Here is a 21083-nt window from a genome sequence, read left to right on the forward strand (position 1 = left end):
TCTAGCGGTTACTAGAGAGAAGAAGGTTCTGAAGCCAGGGTGTATGGCCGAGGAAAGGCTGCCAGAGAAGCTCACAGGAGATTTCCATCTTAGAAAGCCATCATCTCAAAAGTACTGTTTTCTTTTAAATGTGCTTTATAAAATTCCACGCCTATTTTGTTTGGACTAACTTTGATGGCAAGGAAATGGAAAGTACTACTCATGTGTTCAACAGCTCTTCAAGAAGCTACATCTTCTAGCTTTGGGGTGAAAGAAAAAGGAATAGCAGATTAATATCTGTAAGATATATGCTAATGTCAAGTATCCACTTCTTTACATTTTAACCTTGAGACTTCAGAAATTCCAATTAACTACCAGGGTCAGGCTCAGACGGTAAAGCATCTGCCTACAATGTGGGAGACCTGGGTTTAATCCCCAGGTCGGGAAGATCTCCTAGAGAAGGAAATGGCAACCCACTCCAGTATTCTTGCCTGGAAAATCCCATGGATGGAGGAACCTAGTAGGCTGCAGTCCATGGGGTCACAAAGAGTCGGACATGACTGAGCGACTTCACTTCATTCACCAGGGTCCAACCTCCTTGGTGCTAAGGCCTAGCAATGATTTTCTTTATAACCACAGGCATCTTTACAGGAACCCAACTCACTCTACATGTAGATTAAGGAAATGTAAATAAATCCTTTATAACTTGCAGGGATGCCTGGAGGTAATCACACTAGATGGTCAACCCTTGATAACTTGTGGCAATGGAATCTACATATTTTGATGAAGTCTCACTTGTATGCCAAGCATCCGTCCCACAATATTGCATGGATTCAACCATACTGCATTATGTGTATAAACAGTGCATATTTAATGGAAAAAATCCATATATAAATGAACCCACACAGTTCAACCCATGTTGTTCAGGGGTCAACTGTAATGCCTTTCTGCCTCTGGACAACCACTCATACTCATATGCAGAAAAGCAACGTAACATCTTATGATCTTGAGAGGGGCTAGCCAATACAATGAAGTTGGCTGTGAGCAGGGCCATGGAAATAACGCAAGCACTTCATGAGCCAAGAAATTAACCAACCCTCTGGACTTATTTTGTGTAATGAGACAATAGATTCCCTTGTGACGTATAAGCCACTGTAAACTGGATTTTCTGTTTCTCGCAGCCCAAAGCATCTCAAATGATATAGTACTTCTTTGGAGAAGCAAGAAAAGGGCTCCCTGACAACACCCTAGGAATGAAGGAATAGTTGCTTCAAAAAGGAAAAGAGACTAAGATTTATCTCTCAATAAATGTTTTGGGGAAACCAGCTGTGAAAAGGTATTGTTAATAGCCACTCCGGATGTAAGGAGAGCACTTTGGAATCCTCCCATGCAGCATAAACACTGTAATAAAGTTCCAGTGAGCCACTGTGAATGGTATGTGTGGGGATATACAATATACTTGGAGTCATAATAATATGTAAACATCAGGGAATGACCATGAAATTAGTCTTTATTACTCATCTACTCTTATTTCCTTCTACATTTATAAGACTGGGGATTTTTTTTTTTTTCTTTTTTTTGCCCCCTTCCTACCTGATGAAAACAGAGACTTACATGATTGGAAGGGGAAGTCAGGAAACCAGGCTTTGAGGTTAAAAGATTTCCACAAGGTCCCAAAGCCAGTCGGGGGCAATTTTCTTTATTATTAAAAATTCTTTGTGTGCAATTTTAGAACAAAATTATTTGCTGAACACTTAATTTAGTGAAAGGAGAATTGTAGAGACACAGGAAATCAAAACTGAATTTTTTTTTTAATAATTACATTATGCAAGTAAAATCTACTTTTTGAACTTGTTGCTTTGAGTTTCTTCTTCCTTATTTCTAATATCCTCCGAAATTCCAATCCATTCCTCCCAAAATCATTTATCCCTCCTAGAAAACCCCTTCATATGGCCATTCTTGAGCCCAATGATTCTCAAAAGATTGCATCTGGTTTACCCAGGAAGTAAATCATAAATGCAGATTCCCAGGCAGAGTCCAATTTAAAAGACTAAGGGTGGGGCCCAGCACTGTCCATGTAAACAAGCTCCCCAGGTGAGTGTAAATGTGCTTGAAGCTTTATTCCAGGTTCCAAATAGAAAACATCTAATTTTTACAGTAGATTTAAGCTGGAACAACAAAAATATGTGCAGAGCTGCCTATAATTTTTAGGTTCCCTCTGAGGTCTGAAACTGACCCAAGAGGTCTGTGATTTGGATGAACCCTGGTAATCATTTGCATGGAGGTTTGGAGTTTCTTCTTTTCCTTCCAAGACTTTTTTTCCCCCCCGAATGCATTTCTAGTTGGGATTAAATATAAAATGTCTTAACTCTTCCTCCACAGCTAAAGGAAATCAATTTTAAAAAGTGTTTCAAGAGTGCTTTAAAAAGTACACAAAATATCTTCCCTTTGAACCAGACGCCTGGGACACACAGGGCAAACAGAGTAGGTAATAAGAGAAGTAAACACCAGGTTTTCCAGCAGAACCAACCCCGAAACTAAAACTTAGAAAGGAAGCTGACTGTTAAGTAAGTGGACCAGAGGAACAATAGCTCAGGCATATCCTCGGATAAGTTTGAACCTGAGAAAACAGGAATGAAACAGACAAACCTCTTGTTCCAAGTTAACTTTCCCTTCTTGTTAGATTTTAAGATAGGACAGCATCGTAAATAAGAATAGAGAGTTTATGTGGAATCTTAGACCTCCTCTGGGTGCCAAAAGATTTTTTCAAACCTAAATGAATACTCCTTACTGGATTCAGCATGCATACAAGCTAAGTCGCTTCAGTTGTATCCAACATTTTGCGACCTATGGACTATAGCCCACTACGCTCCTCGGTCCATGGGAATCTCCAGGTAAGAACACTGGAGTGGGCTGCCATGCCCTTCTCCAGGGTATCTTCCCAGCCCAGGGATCGAACCCACGCCTCTTATGTCTCCTACATTGGCAGGCGGGTTCTTTACCACTAGCACCATCTACTCATTTCCACAAGAGATTTTAAATCTAGAGCCACCAGAGACCAAGAACACAGCACACTGAGAACAGGAGTCTGTGTGTCCTACCACCAGCTCTAACCAACTCCCACTTACAACCATGAGGGCAGGTCTATATGTAGATTTCTTAACGATTATATGAGCAAAGAACTGTCACAGAACCTCACAGGACCAGAAAAAATCATTGTTAAGTATCAAAGATAATACACAATGCTCCAGAAATGCCACAAAATAAATAACTCCAGCAACAAAACTGGTTTAAATTTGTTAGAAGGCAGAAAGTCAAAGTCACAGCTTTAACATACATATTCCAGCTGTACTTCTCCTTGGTTTAGGGATAAAGACCGAACTTTGTGGGGTGGGAAGAGAAGAGGGTGGAACCAGAGGGACAAAGTGAAGCATCCACCAGAGATGAATAACCTCACTGATTCAATACCCATCTTGAGGGTTTTAGATTTTTTAAATTTCTATTTATTTCTCTTTGAGGATCTCTAACAATCCTCAGGGCATTTTAAAAATGGGAAGATTCAGTTCTGGCTCCACTGGATCACCACTGACTCTTGGTCTCTCTCAGTCCAATTAAACTCTCATCACAACTGCACAGCTTGAAATGCCTAACTTCTTTCAGCTGCTTCCTATCCTTTCTCCAGCTGCTCCCAGCAGGTATGGAGGCCTTCTAACACCCAGGGGCCATAAAGCAGTCACAAACGAGCATCACCACACATATTTGGCCAGAGGGTGTACCTAGAACTTTCTCTGTTCTGGTGCAGGCCATTCAAGTGTATAACTAACATCTAAACTAGCTTTTCCATTTCGCAAATGCCTGACTGGGTTATGTGGAACAGGCACCATACCATCATCTCAGAGAATCTGGAACTACTTTTTAAAGCCCAGTTCTCATTATTTTCAACACATTTCATCAGGATTCTTTGACATGGGAACCAGGGGTGGGGGGGCATTCCCCTGTTCTCAGTTATGCTTAAATGTTTTTGAACACACAAGTTTGATGTGGTAGGGCAAGAAAAAAAATGTGACTCAAAATAGAATACAGCAACCCTTGACTCTGCCTGATTGCATCTCAGCAGCATGCAAACCACTCTTGTTTATTTATCATTAACATATGAATAAATTTCATGGTAACATCTATACTCTCTCCAAAATATCAAGTGCTCAGTAGAAATATAGGGCTTCCTGGTAGCTCAGCTGGTAAAGAATCCGCCTGCAATGCAGGAGACCCCAGTTCGATTCCTGGGTCAGGAAGATCAGCTGGAGAAGGGATAGGCTACCCACTCCAGTATCTGGCCTGGAGAATTCCATGGACTTATACAGTCCATGGGGTTGCAAAGAGTCGGACACGACTGGGTGATTTTCAGTTTCAATTTTCACTAGTACAAATATCAAAACAAGCCATCATAATCTCCCTCAGCAAAGTATTTACCCAAAAGACATGACTTAATGGCAGAACAATGCATGCATAAGGGCTGGATTTACAATGTATCAGTTCCACAGAATGTAGATTTATCAATTCAGGTTAACTGTTATAGTCTGTCTTTTCTTAGACTGTAGTCTCCAATCAAGAACGTCCATCAAAGTTAAGAGAAGGTTGGAACATACACATTTGCAGTAGCTGATACAATAAGGGGTATCAGCAAGGCCAATCCAAAACAGGTCAAGCAACAGTAAACACACAAGGATTTCAAAAGGTTCCAAGACTGTAAGTATTCCTAGCAGGAAAATCAAGTCCCCACTGATTTCCTCAGAAGGCAAATGGGCATTTGCCAATTCCTCTATTTTTTATACTACTTCAAGGGTTTTAATACACGTAACTTTTAAATTCAATGACATTAAAGAGAAGGGGGAGACTACCACCCATATTTGACAGATGAAGAAACTAAGGAATTGAGAGGTCAGTGGCTTGTCCAGGGCTAGTTAAGAACAGAATCAGCTTTAGAATTCAGGCCTCTTTATTCCAAATCCAAGGTCTCTAAACTTGTAACATATTCCTGTTCGCCCTCAATCATCACTCCTGTTTGCCCTCAATCATCACAAGAACATGTAACTCCTAAAAAATCTGCTTTGTGATCTGGTAACATGGAGGACACACTTCTTGACTTTGATCACCACAAGAGCACAAAGTATCCTGCAAACTCTACCCAGTGGCCTGGCCATATGGGCGCCTCCTCAGTCTACCCTGCAAAGCCCACCCAGTGTGTGCTGCTGTTACCCACTGGAGTTAACATTTCACACATTTCTTTCCTATGTCTTCAGCATACCTGATGCCAACAGTAAGAAAGGGAAACATAAGCAGAACCAAAATCAGTTTTTGTGCTAAAATAAAAACTTTCCAGGGCTGAAGAAAGGCCAGCAATCAGTTTTAAACCTACTTTGCCAAGTGGTTCATGAGCAGCTGTAACATCTGCCTATTTTTCTCTGGGAGTCGATGAACAAGGCTGTGGATTTCAGAGACCCGAGACTCCTGGTTCTCCAGCTCTGCAAAGGAAGGAGGGAGGTAACACTGGATCAGAGTTACAGCTAAATTAGTTTGCAAGACAAAAATCAGAGGAAAATTAAGGTGAGGCACAACACAGAGAAGATTTCTCACAGATAAGACCCTGTCCTGTGTACTCATGACTAGACTGACTGGATCTAGAAGTGCTTTTAATAATGCTTTCCATGACAAAGTTCATGAAAAAATAAGACTGTCCAAAAAATCAAGCCAAAATGATGACGTAAGGAAATGGAAACAGTCACCTCCTCACTCAGGAGTGGGAATAAATTTGAGAGTGGTTGGCTCCTTAGAGTGGCAGCTTTGTTTCAAGGAAGGAAGGAAGGAACTTTATGCACTCATTAAGTGATGAACAAATTATACGTGAACAACACTGCGAGGGTCTCGAATATCAAAATAACATCTCAAGACTGCATCAAAGACATCAAAGGAAATGTCCAGTTATTTCCAAGTCACATAAACAACCAGCCAGGGAGAAGAAAGAAATGGCAAATAAAATAAGGAAATGTTTCTGCCAACCTGTAACCTAAATCATGATCTGTCACATTCTAATGGTTGCACTTGGGTACATGGCTTCATGTCTCTGGGAAACAGATTGACGGCACTCACCATACCTATTTATAGTTCTGAGGTGAGTTTTAATTAAAGAATGGTTGCTATGGGTTTGGAATTTCTCTGAGAAAGAAATCACATAAACACCATCTTTACTTTCAGCTTTCTCCCAGGTCTTTCTCCTGTTTTATGGGGACCACTCTGCATGGATAAGGCCACCAGAACATGAGGTATTCCTTAATGAGGCCAGTAGCAGCTACCAGGGTAAACTAACTCAGATGGTTTAAAGGAAGCAGGAAAAAGCACATACTATGGACATAACAGCACGGTGGGGATTTGTGCCAGATTTAAATTTGATAGAGAATCTTACTTCCCCTTACAAGAGGCCTGCCCCACGTAGAAAGATTCCAGTATGCTTAGGGTAGCTTGCACCTAATCCCTATGTATTTTAATACCAGTAATATGACACCCAGGCTTGCATGATATAGCTGAAGACTGACCAGAAGCTGTAAATGCCAGCCATGATGGAAAAGAGGACTGAGAAGTTATATAAACTACGATGGAAAAGAGGACTGAGAAGTTATATAAATGGTGTCAGATTCAGGGAAACATCCCGTGCTCAATTTAGGTAATGGGCAAAGTCTGAGTCATTCCGAAAAATGTTACCTCCAGGGCCGGCAAAGGCCCAAGGAGTTAGAACTCCAATAATCAAAACTAGAAAGTCAAATTTGCTTTTTTCATCTCTCCCCTTTCCTGTACCACTACCCCCCAACTCACTTCTGAAGCTTCTCCCCTCTACTGTAAATTCAGTATGCTAACAGGGTCCTTAGCAGAACCCGACTTGGTTTTGCTCTCATTCTGTGACAGTCTTGTGAGTGTGAACGTGGGTAGTGTACACACAGAGTACAAGGGGTTAGCTAATACTTATCTGGGGACACTTTTCATGGCTCAGACGGTAAAAGCGTCTGCCTGCAATGAGGGAGACCCAGGTTCAATCCCTAGGTCGGGAAGATCCCCTGGAGAAGGAAATGGCAACCCACTCCAGTACTCTTGCCTGGAAAATCCCAAGGACGGACAAAGGAGCCTGGCGTACTGCAGTCCATGGGGTCACCAAGAGTCGGACACGACTGAGCAATTTCACTTTCACTTTTCACTTTTCTTTGAAATAGAGAAATCTATTCCCTTTCCCTTAAAACTGTAGCAAATAGAAAACTTACTTGCTGCTTTAATGAAACTTCTTTGAAACTGGTACATCATGAGTGGTCCTGGAAGCATTCTGGAATAAAAGATATACACTAGTCAGTTTAACAAAAGCAATCATATTCTCACTACCCAGCAGCCTCCAGATGGTGGACTGTGTTACATTTCTCAAAGACAAAGAATATGGGTAAACAAGAGCAACTCAGTTTAGTCCAACTTAGTTTCCCCTTTGAAAGGGTCCTGAGATTTCACCTGAAATGTTCATTCTTTCTCCTTTTTTAAGGGAATAGACAAAACTTACATTTCATAGTCACAAACCAGAAAAGTGCTAATGTAGAAGTCTAGCACAAACTCAGAGATTTCCTTTTCAGTCAATGACTCACCCACAACAAGAGCATTTTAAGATGTGCCTGAAAAACAGGCAACTAACCCAACATTTGCAATCATCAGCTCTTAAACTCTTGTCTTCCTGGCAGCTTGTTATTAATCACTTCATCTGGAAACACTATGAGAGACTTTTGTAGGTGTTTTTATAGCAAATTCACTATGAAGTATTGTTCCAGTATGCCAAAGGGTTAGAACCTTAATATTAGGCATGACACAATCAAATTTTACCTATCATAAAAAATTATATATTTTATACATACTGTCTATTAGCTAATCAATATCAAGCTGCACAGATAAGTACTAAATACAAACCTCTAGCATCTAGGCTTTATGTAATCTATTATGCTAATTATTTGGTGTATGAATATGTTTAACTATAAACTTGAGTATTTTTACTGACAGTCCAAATAATAAGCTTCTCAACAGATTATCTATGGTCCTTGATTCAGATTTCATTTTATTCTCATTGGATCCCCTGATTCAACTCTTAGTCATCACTTACATGACATCTTACTCTTGATACCAAGAGCCTTCCAGCAATTCCCCAACAGCCAATAAAACCGGCATCACCAATTCCTTTTCTGTGGCTTTTGAGCCAAGTAAATCTTAACAAACTTGTACAAATGCTTATGTAATTCACGATTATAGTTCTCCTCTTTGTTTATGGCTAGACCCCCACTTTCCTCTTCAAGAGGGACCACAGTGAAGAACAATAGCATCCCTATGCTTCACATCTAGCATGCCTTTCAGTCCACTTGGAAACTGGGATGTGAGCAGCTAATCAATTACCCACTCCCTTAATAACCAAGGGAAGGGTAGGAGGCAGCAGGAGTAACACATGTACTATTACAAGAAAAGGAGTCTTCTCTCCAATGAAGTCATATTTTACAATCTAAGCAGAAGGAGTTAAAAAGGAGTGCCATTAAACTTCTCATTTTTAAGGAGCAACATTAGCAACACACTCTATCTGTGTAAGGTGCAGAACTCTCAGAATACATAGGGTATGTAATCACGCATTCTTAACACAATGGGGTAGGTGATTCCTTGTTTTCTTAGCTGATCACCCAAGCATTACAGGAAATACCACATTTGAGGTTCTGTTAAAGGCTGATCATCAGAGTAGCTTCTCGAAAAGAGCAAAGCTTCCTAAATCACTCATGGCACCATTACACAATGGCAATCTATCAACTCTGTATGATTTATAATTGGTTTGACCAGCTGAGCTAATTGCACCCACACATAAGCTGTTTCCACATCTCAAACTCCCACCCAACAGTCCTCTGGAAGCTGAAAATAAAACTGCTTTCTTCTTGATTGCATGATAACAAGCTGGCACCCTGCCCTGCAAATGGAAAGTCCCTACCTTAGGTAGGTCTTCAAAGCACTAGTGATGGTCTTTATCTCCCATTCAGCGCAGATATCCATTTCTGTTTCAGAAGCGGTTTTGGGGTCTAAAGAGAAGAAAAGACAATGGGTAAAACAGAGGAGAAAATATAGCTAAAAAACAACCATACATAAAAGCATTCAACCTCCCTACTAAACAAAGAAATCCAAAGTAAAAAAAAAAAAAGACAGCTAGTTTTTCCTGATTGAATTAGAAAAATGTTTAAAAATCCAAATATCTACTGCTGGCAAAAATGCAGTGAAACTGACCCTCTCAGAAACTGCTGGCCGCAGAAGAATTAATGCAAGAGATGTGAGAAGAAATTTGGCAATATATATCAAGTCCTAAAAATGTTTATACACTTTGAAACAGTAATCCCACTTCTCACAACCCATCCTCAGGAAATAAGATAAGGCATGAGAAAGTTACATACACTTGAAATGTCCAACCTACACTACTCTTGATAACACCAGAATACATTTTAAAAGAACAACCTAAACAACCAATTATAGAATGATTAAATTAATTGTTGTATATTCCTGATGGAATAGCATGCTGCATTTACATGAAAATAATAACTACATAGAAAAATGGAAAATGCCTGAATTACCATGTAGTGTCAAGCAAAAAAAAAAAAGAAGATTTAAGGTTTTGTGAGAAACTCAAATGAATGAAAGCTGAAAGGAAATATTTTAAAAAGAAAAGAGTGGTTGGTTGGAGAGTAGCAGAATTGTGTTTTTTATTTTTTTTAAACTATGACTTGATTCCATTACTTATATATTTTAAATTGCCCTAAACCAAGATGTGCAAAAAAAAAAACAACCCATAATTATATCAACTCCTGATCCTTTTCTTCGTTTCCTCTGTGTATACTTCCAAACAAATGTGTATATTTCAGATAAATGTATACTGTAAAAGAAGAGATAATTCTTGTAGTCTTTCTGAGCAGCACATAGGCAGGCAAGAGGAGAGGCAGAGGTTGGGAAACATGAACTGTTTCATAAACCAGCAGAAACCTGGATTCTCGCTGGCAAGAAGTCAGAAGCAGAGTCTCTCAGTGCACTGAATGGACAATCCAACTTCTAGCAATCCGCCTCTCAGCTCCCATTCCCATTTCTTTCTGCACAGTGGTTCAGTTCATTTTCAGCTGGGCTGCTACCCTTTTCTCACACCTACTCCCCATGCTCAGGTGAGGCCCCACTCTTCCAGGTTGGGGTGGGGAGGATGAGATGTCTCTGAACCCCGGGACTGGTTCGGCCCAAGACCTAAGCCAGGCCAGTCAGCATGAAGTCCAGGACTTCTCTAGGAAAGAAGGCACTTGCTGAGCACCTGGGGGGCGATACTGCCACTCTGGATGCCACCACGTGGAGCCTGAGAGTACAGTCTGACAGACAAAGCCACAGGGAGAGGTTGAGAGTCCGGATGACATGGTTTGAGGCCCTGTAGATCACCATGCCTTTTTAATCAAATAAGTCAAAAAAGTCCCTTTTTGTTTAAGCCAGTTAAGGTCAGGTTCTCTGTTCTTTATAATCCAAAGAGGTCTAAATGTTGTAGCAGGTAAATGGAGACAGCAACCAGACTCTCTTTCTGGACAGTCTCAGAAGAGAAGCCTCCTGCAGGGCCCACAGCCTTGCAGCTGGAAATGAGTCCACAGGTGGGCATGACACATTTTCCATTTACTTTCATCCTAGTAAGAAGAGGTCAGAAATCATGAGTGGCTTAAGGATTTAGGCCCTAATCCCCAAGGGCGGGCACAAATCCAGTTGGTATCTACTGCTCTCAGTGTGTTCTCCTGACAGGGCCCTGGTTCACTAAGTGTTTGGCTCCGAATGGCATAACATTAATTCTTTTCTGGCTTTGCCATCTCACACTCCCTTAATGGTTTGTTTCTTCCTGTGCAAGTATAGGTACCAAACAACTTCACTTACCATGACCTTCCTCCCTCCCCATCCCCAAGACACATGGAAAGTTGCCACAGTGCATGGCTCTTGGATGCAAGACAAATGTTACTGTACATTTTTCTGAGGAACAAACCGACTTCTACCCAAGAAGAGTGAACATGACACTAAATAAGCAGCAGTTGGCAGGTCTGGGAGTTGTGAACTGTTCCATGAACCACATTTAGCAAACTAATGATTAGCTTCCACTTATTCGGCCTCTGTAACCATAGGAATATTGTGTAACATTACAGAGAGGAGAGTCAAATTACAGCCAGGCTAAAGGGCTTTTTATAGCACTGATGAGGCAAAGTTCCTAACTTGAGTATGTTCATTTTAATTTATTTAATCTCCAAACTAAATTGAATACAGCCTCCCAAACGACCCTATTTTCAGAAAGTACTGCCAACTGACACCCCTCCCTACCAAAATTCCCCTCACTTACAGAAGCTTTCTGGCAGCACCTGCATATGATACAGAGACATAACTGACAATTTCCTTCATAACTCAGTACAATTCCTCCCACCAGGTCACTTGACGATTGTGGCCTTAGTAACACTGACCTAAGCTAGAGGAGCAGTCCAATGTACAGAAAGGCATCATAGGTAGAGTGAAGCGAGTTCATTTCCTCCTTAACCTACTCCCTGCATGAATTCAGAAAAACAGGAGATATGGGCTGGAAGTGATGGTTACAAGGGGGAAATGGTCTTAGAAATGTCACACTGGATCACAGAAGATCCAGTCATCTACTGTTGTGCTGTTGACAAAGTCACTAGGGATCTTCTGGGTGAAGGGATTAGAAAGTCACCAATACACCCCTAATCTCCTAATGCTACATTATAATGTATGCATATTAAAATATTTTCTCTTTAACTGTGAAGGAAGTACATGCATGGGGTAAAAAAAAAAAAAAATCACACAAAACAAATACATATACATCAAAAGTAAAACTTTCCTTGCTAGAGGTGACTCAATACCAGTTTTGTCACCAATATAGTATATTAACACACATATATGGAATTTAGATAGGGTAATGACAATCCTACATGCAAGACAGCAAAAGAGACACAGATGTAAAGAACAGGCTTTTGGACTCTGTGAGAGAAGGCGAAGGTGGGATGATTTGAGAGAATAGCACCGAAACATGCATATTATCATATGCAAAATAGATGACCAGTGAAAGTTCAGTGCATGAAGCAGGGCACTCAAAGTCCAAAGTTGGTGCTCTGGGACAACCAAGAGGGATGGGATGGGGAGGGAGATGGGAGGGGGGTTCAGGTTGGGGGGATACATGTGCACCCATGGGTGATTCATGTCGATGTACGGCAAAAAAAAAAGCACAATATTATAAAGAAATTATCTTCCAATTAAAATTAATTAATTAAAAACACGATACCAGTTTTGTGCATGTGTATGCGACCTCTAAGAGTGTGTACACAAACAGGCAGTTAAGTGACTTTCCACAGCTTTCTAAAACCACAAATGGAAGCACACTCTAGATGCCATTCTGTGAACTGCTATTTTCATTTCATAATATCTTAAGAAATAGTTTCCTATTAGTAGACAAATGTATCTAACTCACAGTACTTCACTGTACCATACTTAACGCCCCCATTCAAAGAGATTCAGGTTGTTCCCTAGTTTTTGCTATGGTAAACAATGATATAAACCATTGTTCCTTTGTAGATTATCTTACCTACAGAAAACATTCCTCTAAGTGGAATTTCTGAGTCAAAAAGAAAGTGCATTTTTAATTTTGAAAGATACTGTTCAACGACCTCTCAGAGGTTTTACCATTACATTTAAGAATTTAAGAGTGTGTCTCCCTCCTCAAATCCTTGACAACAATGAAGAATCAAACAATTTGATCTTAGTCACTCTGATAGGTTAAAGAAAAACAGGTCATCTACTTTAATTTGCATTTTTGTCTGAGGAGGAAAATTGAGAATCCTCTCCTGCACGTGTGTTTTAAAGTCAAATTTACTGAAGTATAACTCACCTTTTTAAAGTATACAGTTCCATGATTTTTGACAAATATATATATAGTCATGTAACCACTGCCACAATCAAGATAAAAGTCATTTTCCTCACACCTTCTCTAAACTGTCTTGTGCCTCTTTCTCCACAGTCACTCCCCTCCCTCCACCTCCAGCTCCGGCAACCCTTTTCCATACTTGTGAAATTCACTTTTTCATACTTGTGAAATTCACCATGCTGCTGCATATACAAGTAGTTCAATCCTTTTATTACTGAGTAGTATTCAATTTTATGGGCATATCTACTGACTAGTTGAGGGAATTTGGGCTGTTTTTGATTTTTGACTGTTATGACTGTTATGAATAAAGCTGCTACAAATACTTGCAATGGGTCTTATGAACTATTTTTTTGACTCCTGAGTAGATACTCAGGGGTAGAAGTGGGTAAAAATATGTAGGAGTAGGTCATATGGTAAATATGTTCAACTTTATCAAACCTATCAAATGGTTTCCAAAACAGTTGGGCTATTTTGCATTCGCAGTAGCCAACAGGACAATTCTAGTTGCTTCATATATTTGTCAAAGCATGATACAACCATGTGTTTAATTTTGAAATTTTAGCTCCATTAGGTATGTAGAAATAACTGATTTTTAAAAGTTGATTTTCCTTAATGACTAATGATGTTGGTCATCTTTTCATGTGCTTTTTTGGTCATCTATATATTTTCTCTGGTGAACTATTTGTTCAAATTTTATGTCCATTTTAAAAAGTGAATTGCAAGTTATTTTTAATACATTCAGGGTATAAGTCATTATTCAGATATATATTTTACAAATATTTTCCCTGATCTGTAGCTCATCTTTTCTTTTTCCTAATATATTTTAAATAGCAGATTAAAAAAAAAATTGGATAAGGTTCAGTTAATCAGATTTTTCTTTCATGGTTCCTGCTTTTGTGTTCTAGCCAAGAAATCTTTTCTAAAACAAGATAGCAAAGATAGATTCTCTCTTATGTTTTCATCTTGAAGCTTAACAGTTTTATCTCTTAGGTTTAGGACTACTAGTCTATTTTGAGTCAATTTCTGTACAGAGTTTAAGATAAGGGTTGAATTTATTTTTCTTCATATAGATGTCCAATTACACTAGTACGATTTGTTGAAAGGACTGTTGTTTCCCCCACTAAACTACTTTGACACCTTTATCCAAATTAATTGACCCTATTTCTGGATTCTCTTGCCTATTTCACTGATCTATATGTCATTCCTTACCATACAATCTGAATTTCCTGCATATAAACATTAGTTGTATTTTGTTTTTTGTCTTTTTCTAAAATCTTGAGTCTTTCACAATATTCATTCTCCATTACATCTTCGAGAAAGACATTTATGTAAATATACTATCTTCTCTAAGAATACTATCCTTTAAGTCTAAAGAATTAAGACTTTTTTCTGTTTATCCTATAGGCAATTCTTTCAAGACTAGATTTGATACTCAGCAACTTGATAAGCAAATCTGTTTATCAAATTATTTTCTGATTATAAAAGTTGTACCTCTTAAAAACTTTAATCGTTTTCTATATCTAGTGCTTAAGAATCCAGAGTATCTATAGCCACTTCTAAGACCCAAATGCTATTGCTATCTCATGTCTCTGTCTCAGGAGAACCTGCCTGAAGCATCCCTGTAAGCAAAGGTGACGGTGGGAGGAGCAAAGAAGAAGCGGAGTGTCCATCTGTGGTCTCCATTCTCTAGGAACTTGGGACTGTGGTGAATAGTGCCCTTACTAGCTCTCAGATGGGTCAATCCTCCATCCAAACATTTGTCTGCTCTCCTTTACTGTTAAGTAAAACTGGAAGTGCACAATGTACAGGGCTTCTCTGCTTGTCTTCAAAGATTTGGGGCCATTTCTGCAAACCTTTAGGTCTTAGAAGTTGTCAGTAAGAATATCTGTCATTTTAGTGTTTCTTGAGAAAGAAGCTTTTGCTTGCTTTTATTTATGTTATTCTGTAAAGGGTGTGAGAAATGAAAGGCACAGAAAAAAGGTCCCAGAGGAGTCAGAAGGCTGGCTTATGGTTGGATCAGAGATCAGTGAGTGAGGCATGCTACTGTAACCTGGTGCTTTAAAGCACAGCAATTTAAACCTTCCATGTGTTCTCTGTAGCACTAACATTAAATATTAGTTTAAAAAAAACCCAAAGACAAAACAGGATAAAGTTACAGGATAAGAAGAAAAAAAAGAGCAACACTCAACTTGCATTCCTTCAACATCACTGTGAGAAACTATAAAGACACACACACACAAAGGGACAGAAAGTTTCACTAGCACAGAAAATAAGGCTCACAGTCAACATTCTACTTGTCCCTACAGGATCATCCACCAGGCAGAGCTCAGGAGAAGCCCAGAGGAAGACCCACGTGGGGGAACTATGTGATAGGGGACTGCTTTCCGCCCACTCTGAGGTATAGCCCACGCTACCCCAGGGAGGGGGCCACGCTGCACTGCGCCCATCCCACCACAGCACAGCTCAGGGTCTTGAGACTGCAATCCAGACAGTGAGAAGAGACTGTGACAGAAGTGGAGGTGTGTCTGCTTATACAAAGGGAGGTGAATTCAGGAGGGGAAAGTTCTAGAACAAATATGAGAATGACAAATGAATAACCACAGCATACTTCAGATTAACCAGGAAGTAACTCCACTTCACCCACAACCATGACCAAATAGCAGAACCAGGAGAAGTCTTTTCATGAGTACAGGTAGGTCCACACTAAATAAAAAAACTTCAGAGTACCAGAAACTTGGATGGAATCATGTATAATAGTGCTCTAATTTCATGTGACAGGATGATTCTAATAGGAATCATGAAAACAGCAGCAGAATAAGGAGAGTCTACTCACAATGAATTCAACTGCAAAGGTTTATAAACCACTCTGTGTTCAGGTGGATTTAAAAAGAAGATTAAAAAGCTGATAAAATACTTGTTCACATAAAACACAGAAACCAAAGCACTCAAAAACATTTCAGAAAGCATCTGTTCTGTATGATAAATAAAATTCAGAAAAACACAGATGCTGTGAAATAAGACATCAAAGCAAAAAAAAAGAAACACTGAAATAATAAAGGTGAAATGTAGAAGGCAGAAAGGTAGAAATGAAAAGAGCTAAAGTCAGTAAAAACACTGATAAATCAATAACCAAATTAAAATGTGCATTATAAATAGCAAAAAAAAAAAAATTAGCCCCAAAGAAATTAAAACAAATGGCCTGGATATGGGATGCAAATTTTAGAATGTTTGCTTATGATGCAAAGAATCAAGAGAGAAAGCAACATTAGAAAGATGAAAAATGAAGATAATTTATGTTTTTAAAATATTAAGAATTGAAGAATAACAAACAGAGACTTTGCTTTTCTTTAGAAAACCATGTGTGAAAACTCCTTCACTGGACCCCAGTATGTATAAGAAAATGACTAGATGGTGATAAAGCAATGGAGGGACTTCCTTGGCGGTCCAGTGGTTAAGACGTAAGTGATTAAGGGTGTGTGGATCTGATCCCTGGTCAGGGACCTAAGATCCCACATGCCTCTCAGCCTAAAAAACCAAAACACATGTCAAACAGAAGCAATATTATAACAAATGTAATAAAGACATCAAACAAGGTTCACATCAAAAAAAGCATCTTTAAAAAATAAAATAAAATAACGGAAAGAGAAAAATTTCCTCCTCATATGGTTATTTGTCAACTGGGTAAGTATCTGAGGAAAAGGAGGGTTAGTTTTCATTTTTCATGGATATATTCCAGATGGATTTTAAGGAAAACAAAGTTTTTGCAGTCCTAGAATGGGGAAGGTCTTTTAGGCATGATCTATCTATGAAAAAGACTAGGGCTTCATAAAAATATTATAAATATTCATAAGACAAAACAAAAACAAAAGTACCCATATAAAGTTCAAAATAAATTATAATCTGAAAGAAAATATTGGTAACATAGCTTCCATATATAAGAATGTCTTAAAATCAAAAGATGAATACATCAATAGAAAACTGGCTGACAACACAAATAGGCAGTTCACAAAAAAATAAATATCAGCAAAAAACCTAGAAAAAAATGGCCAATCTCACCCAGAATATTTTTTAAAATACTTATAATTTATACGCAAAAAAGTAACAGAGAATGGTGAAAAGATACTCTGAGAGCAAGTTTGGGAATACCAGTTAAAGGCCTTAAAAACATGTACATACCTTGACCCAGAAATTCAACGTCTTAAACTCTAAGGAAATAATTAAATATGCATATAAAATTTAAAATAACAACAGCTAACATTTATTGGGGGCAGGAGGAGAAGGGGACGATAGAGGATGAGATGGCTGGATGGCATCACCGACTTGATGGACGTGGGTTTGAGTAAACTCCGGGAGTTGCTGATTGACAGGGAGGCCTGGCATGCAGCGATTCATGGGGTCACAAACAGTCAGACACAACTGAGTGACTGAACTGAACTGAACTGAACATTTATTGACTAACATGTAGAGGCTTTGGGCTCAGCAACCCACATGCATCTTTTCTTTAATCCTCTCTTTATTACAGGGGCAGAGGCTATTATTACAGATAATGAGACAGAAGACTAGATGGGCTTAAATAATTTGTGTAAAGTCAAATGGACAAGCAATTTAATTATAACTTGCTCAACTCCAAAAGGCATGCTCATAGCCTATGCTATCCTGCTTCTGTCGGGATGTTCACCTGAGCACTTTCTAGAATCATGAAGAACTGAAAGTAATCTACAGATCTGCGAAGAGGAGGCTAATTAAAATGTTATAGTACATCTATACAATATATGATCAAAAAAAAAACCACGACACTTTAGAAGAATGTAACAGAAAACAGACACTATATTGTTATGTGAAAGAAGATTGCTAAAAAGCAGCATATATGCACCATGTAATTTCTAAGCATTTTTTGTTATATGATGGAATACTACATTTAAAAGGTGACAGTAATATGATAAAATAGTCAATAAAGATTATCTATAGTCTGAAAGACTTTTATTTTCTTCTTTGCTACTATAACTTTTAATCAGAAAAAAGGTATTTAAAATCTGTACATGAAGAGACAGACATATACTGAACACGCATAGACAGAGCTACCTATATTTTTTAAATGCTGAATCTAACTTTAGAAAGATTTACCATCACTTAACATTCATGGGGAGAAAAAACCAAACAGTACACACATGGAAGCCACTCTATTTCTAGGAAGCTGTAAATCTTCTTCCTTTTCACACTCTTCAAAGACATGGATCAAGGGCAGCTCTTGGGATGACACTAGCAGAAGGCCACATAGCATATGCTATGAGAAATTCTGGCAAGCATTCTTAAGAAATTCGGTTCTGCAAAATACAATGTTTTCGAAGTCTGGCTCTTCTATTCCTCCTCCCACCTAACGCCTCCCAACTTGAAGCAATCAAAGGAAGCTTCTGGTTTTGCTTAATTCTAACTCTCATTTTCAATAATAAAAATGTACTCTCCCACTTTGAGAGACTCTGACTAATAATCCAAATCTTAGTACCTGGTACATAATACAGCATCCAGTGAATACAGAATGAAGGAATAGTGACTGATGGTTCATACTCAGCCCAGCCGTGTCAGGGAGAGGTTTTGGAGTATGAGTCATATTTTTTTTACACTCTTGGCTAACCCAGTCTGGTACAAGTATGAAGAACTGATGAAGATGAAGGGAGACATGACTCTGCCTTCAGGTCTGGAATTTCTCTGGCCTAATGGGTGATCCCTCAGTTCCAAGACCCAAACAGTTCAACTTAACTGACGGTGAGAATCCCAGATATCCTTCTCAACACTTTTGATTAGATCTTGCACTATGGTCACCTCTCAGCTCTGGTTGAACCTCAGTTTGGAACCCAGTCTATCTCTAATGTCCTCCTGGCAGAGACAGCTGGCCTTGTGACTTTCAGCTGTTGGTTATTAGTTTCTCATGACATTTCTCAGATGTTCATGATTATTTTGTCTGTCCCTAGGAAAACTGACAAAGCAAGCAGGGCAAATATCTTGTTCAAAGGTCACTAAGAGAAGTGATAAAAACAAGATCTTTTCATACCACTCTTTGCTTAGCACACGTGAGCTAAGATGGTTGGTTCTCTTTTAAATTAGCAACCCCGTCTAAAATGTCGTATTTCTTTTCAGTAGTGTCATCTTACACAATCATCTGCCGCCTTTGAAATCTCTCTGCCCCTTTGACTCTCCTGTATTTAGTTGGTTACATGGTCCTGTTGATTCTCTTTCTCCAGTCATGTTGAGGTTGTCCTTTTTTCCTGATCTCAGAGCAGCTCTCTGGTTCAGCAGGTGATCATGTATGCTCTGCCTAATCTATCCCAACTGTCTTATTCCTCCATGTGTTTCCAAGATCACATGCATGCTCCATAATGCTGCCAGCATTATTCACCTAAAACTAGCATCTGATCAAGTTATACCTATGTTGACCACATATGTTAAAAAAAAAAAAAAATCACCCAGAAGCATTATTCCGGAAGGCACTCCCCCATCATTCTATTAATAATCCTGCTCAATCCCCAGGATTCTGTGGACCAAACCCTTTCCCACCCCACCCCTGCACACCCACCAACCTCCCAGAGGTGGTGTGGGATCAGAGACAAACAAAGGATCCAGGCCATTGGGATCTATCTGCTGTAGGCCATGCAACTGGCCTGAAGACTGTGAAATGAATCACACGCATGGCCCCATATGGATCAGTCAAAGTCCACCCTTGGGACCTTCTGACAAAATGATCAAGAAAGACACTCTTCACTCAGTGATGCAAGTTCCAAGGACCACTGAGGCTGGTTTATCTATGAATCTTCCTGCAGAGAATACGGCAGAGAATATAGGAAGACAAGGGCTCACAGGTAATGAGACACCAGAAAAAAGGAATGGGAAAGGCTGCAACGAATGTGGAGCCCCCAGACCATGCCATGCTCCTGCCATCTTGGACTCACCAGTAATGTGAGCAAATAAACACCTGTTCTGAATTGTCTTCTTGACACTTTTGTGTAAAAAGAGTACTCACACAAACAACTCCACTACTTTGAAAATTTAATAGCATCTTACTTCCTACAGAGAAAAAAGAAAACCCTGAACTCCTCAGAACAGTATTCAAGTTCCTCAATCAAAGGGGCCGTCTCAGATTTCCAGCTTTAATTCTCCTATTCCAGTCTCAAGTATTTTCAGATATTAAAATAATAATAATGAAATCAATACTCTTGGTTCATAATATTTCCTGAATCTGAATTATTCTTCTGTTCTCCCTCTACTACTCAGACCTTCAGACCCAGCTCCTACTGGGCACCAGCATCACATCTTACATAACAATTTTCATATGCAAGCATAACTGCCCCCTAACTGGATACTCTGCAAACAAGGAATGACTCTATAATAAAGTTTCACCTCTAGCACCTGACCATCTCTTTCAGAGAGCAGACACTCCACAAATGCATGCAACTCTGATGGGAAATGAAAGACTAAGGATAGATACCTGTTAGACTCTTCATTCTTTCTTACACTAGAACTTTTCAAAAATTAACCGTATTACTGTACAATCCAGCAACTGCACTCTTGGGGAGTTATCCTACAGAAACAAATTAATCTTCATTACTTTGTAATTTTATACACTGTACAAAAACCTGTACAGTGTTTACAGCTGTTTTATTCGCCCCCAGACTAGAAACAATCCAGTCATCCTTCATTGGATTAATGGCTAAACAAACTCAGGTGCATCTACACCATGGACTATTACTCAGCAAAAGAAAAGAACTCTTGATACACAAGACAACTTGAACAAATCTCAAAGGAATTTTGCTGACTGAAAAAAAGCCAATCCCAAAGGTCAAACAGTATATGATTCCATTTAAATAAAAACTTTGAAATGACACATTCATTCCTACTTTTTGGGCTTCCCTGGTAACCCAGCCAGTAAAGAATCTCTGGCAATGCGGGAGGCCTGGGTCTGGAAGATCCCCTGCAGAAGGGAATGGCTACCCACTCCAGTATTCTTGCCTGGAGAATCCCAGACAGAGAAGCCCGGCAGGCTACGGTCCATGGGAATGCAAAGAGTTGGACACGACTG

At 39.3% G+C, this 21083-nt stretch overlaps 1 protein-coding gene across 6 annotated transcripts in view; it reads right to left on the reverse strand.

The window, feature by feature from the left end:
• ARHGAP26 (Rho GTPase activating protein 26) overlaps positions 1 to 21083 on the reverse strand; it is a 466314-nt gene that overhangs the window by 165951 nt on the left and 279280 nt on the right. For all 6 annotated transcript variants that reach the window (XM_043465131.1, XM_043465127.1, XM_043465128.1 and 3 more), the window contains exons 15-17: positions 9020 to 9107; positions 7287 to 7345; positions 5396 to 5501 (exon numbers count right to left, since the gene is read on the reverse strand). In XM_043465131.1, coding sequence (XP_043321066.1) covers positions 5396 to 5501; positions 7287 to 7345; positions 9020 to 9107 — 253 coding nt within the window. The remainder of the gene's footprint in view (positions 1 to 5395; positions 5502 to 7286; positions 7346 to 9019; positions 9108 to 21083) is intronic.

The sequence above is a fragment of the Cervus canadensis genome, chromosome 4 (assembly GCF_019320065.1).
Source record: "Cervus canadensis isolate Bull #8, Minnesota chromosome 4, ASM1932006v1, whole genome shotgun sequence".
Classification (NCBI taxonomy): domain Eukaryota; kingdom Metazoa; phylum Chordata; class Mammalia; order Artiodactyla; family Cervidae; genus Cervus; species Cervus canadensis.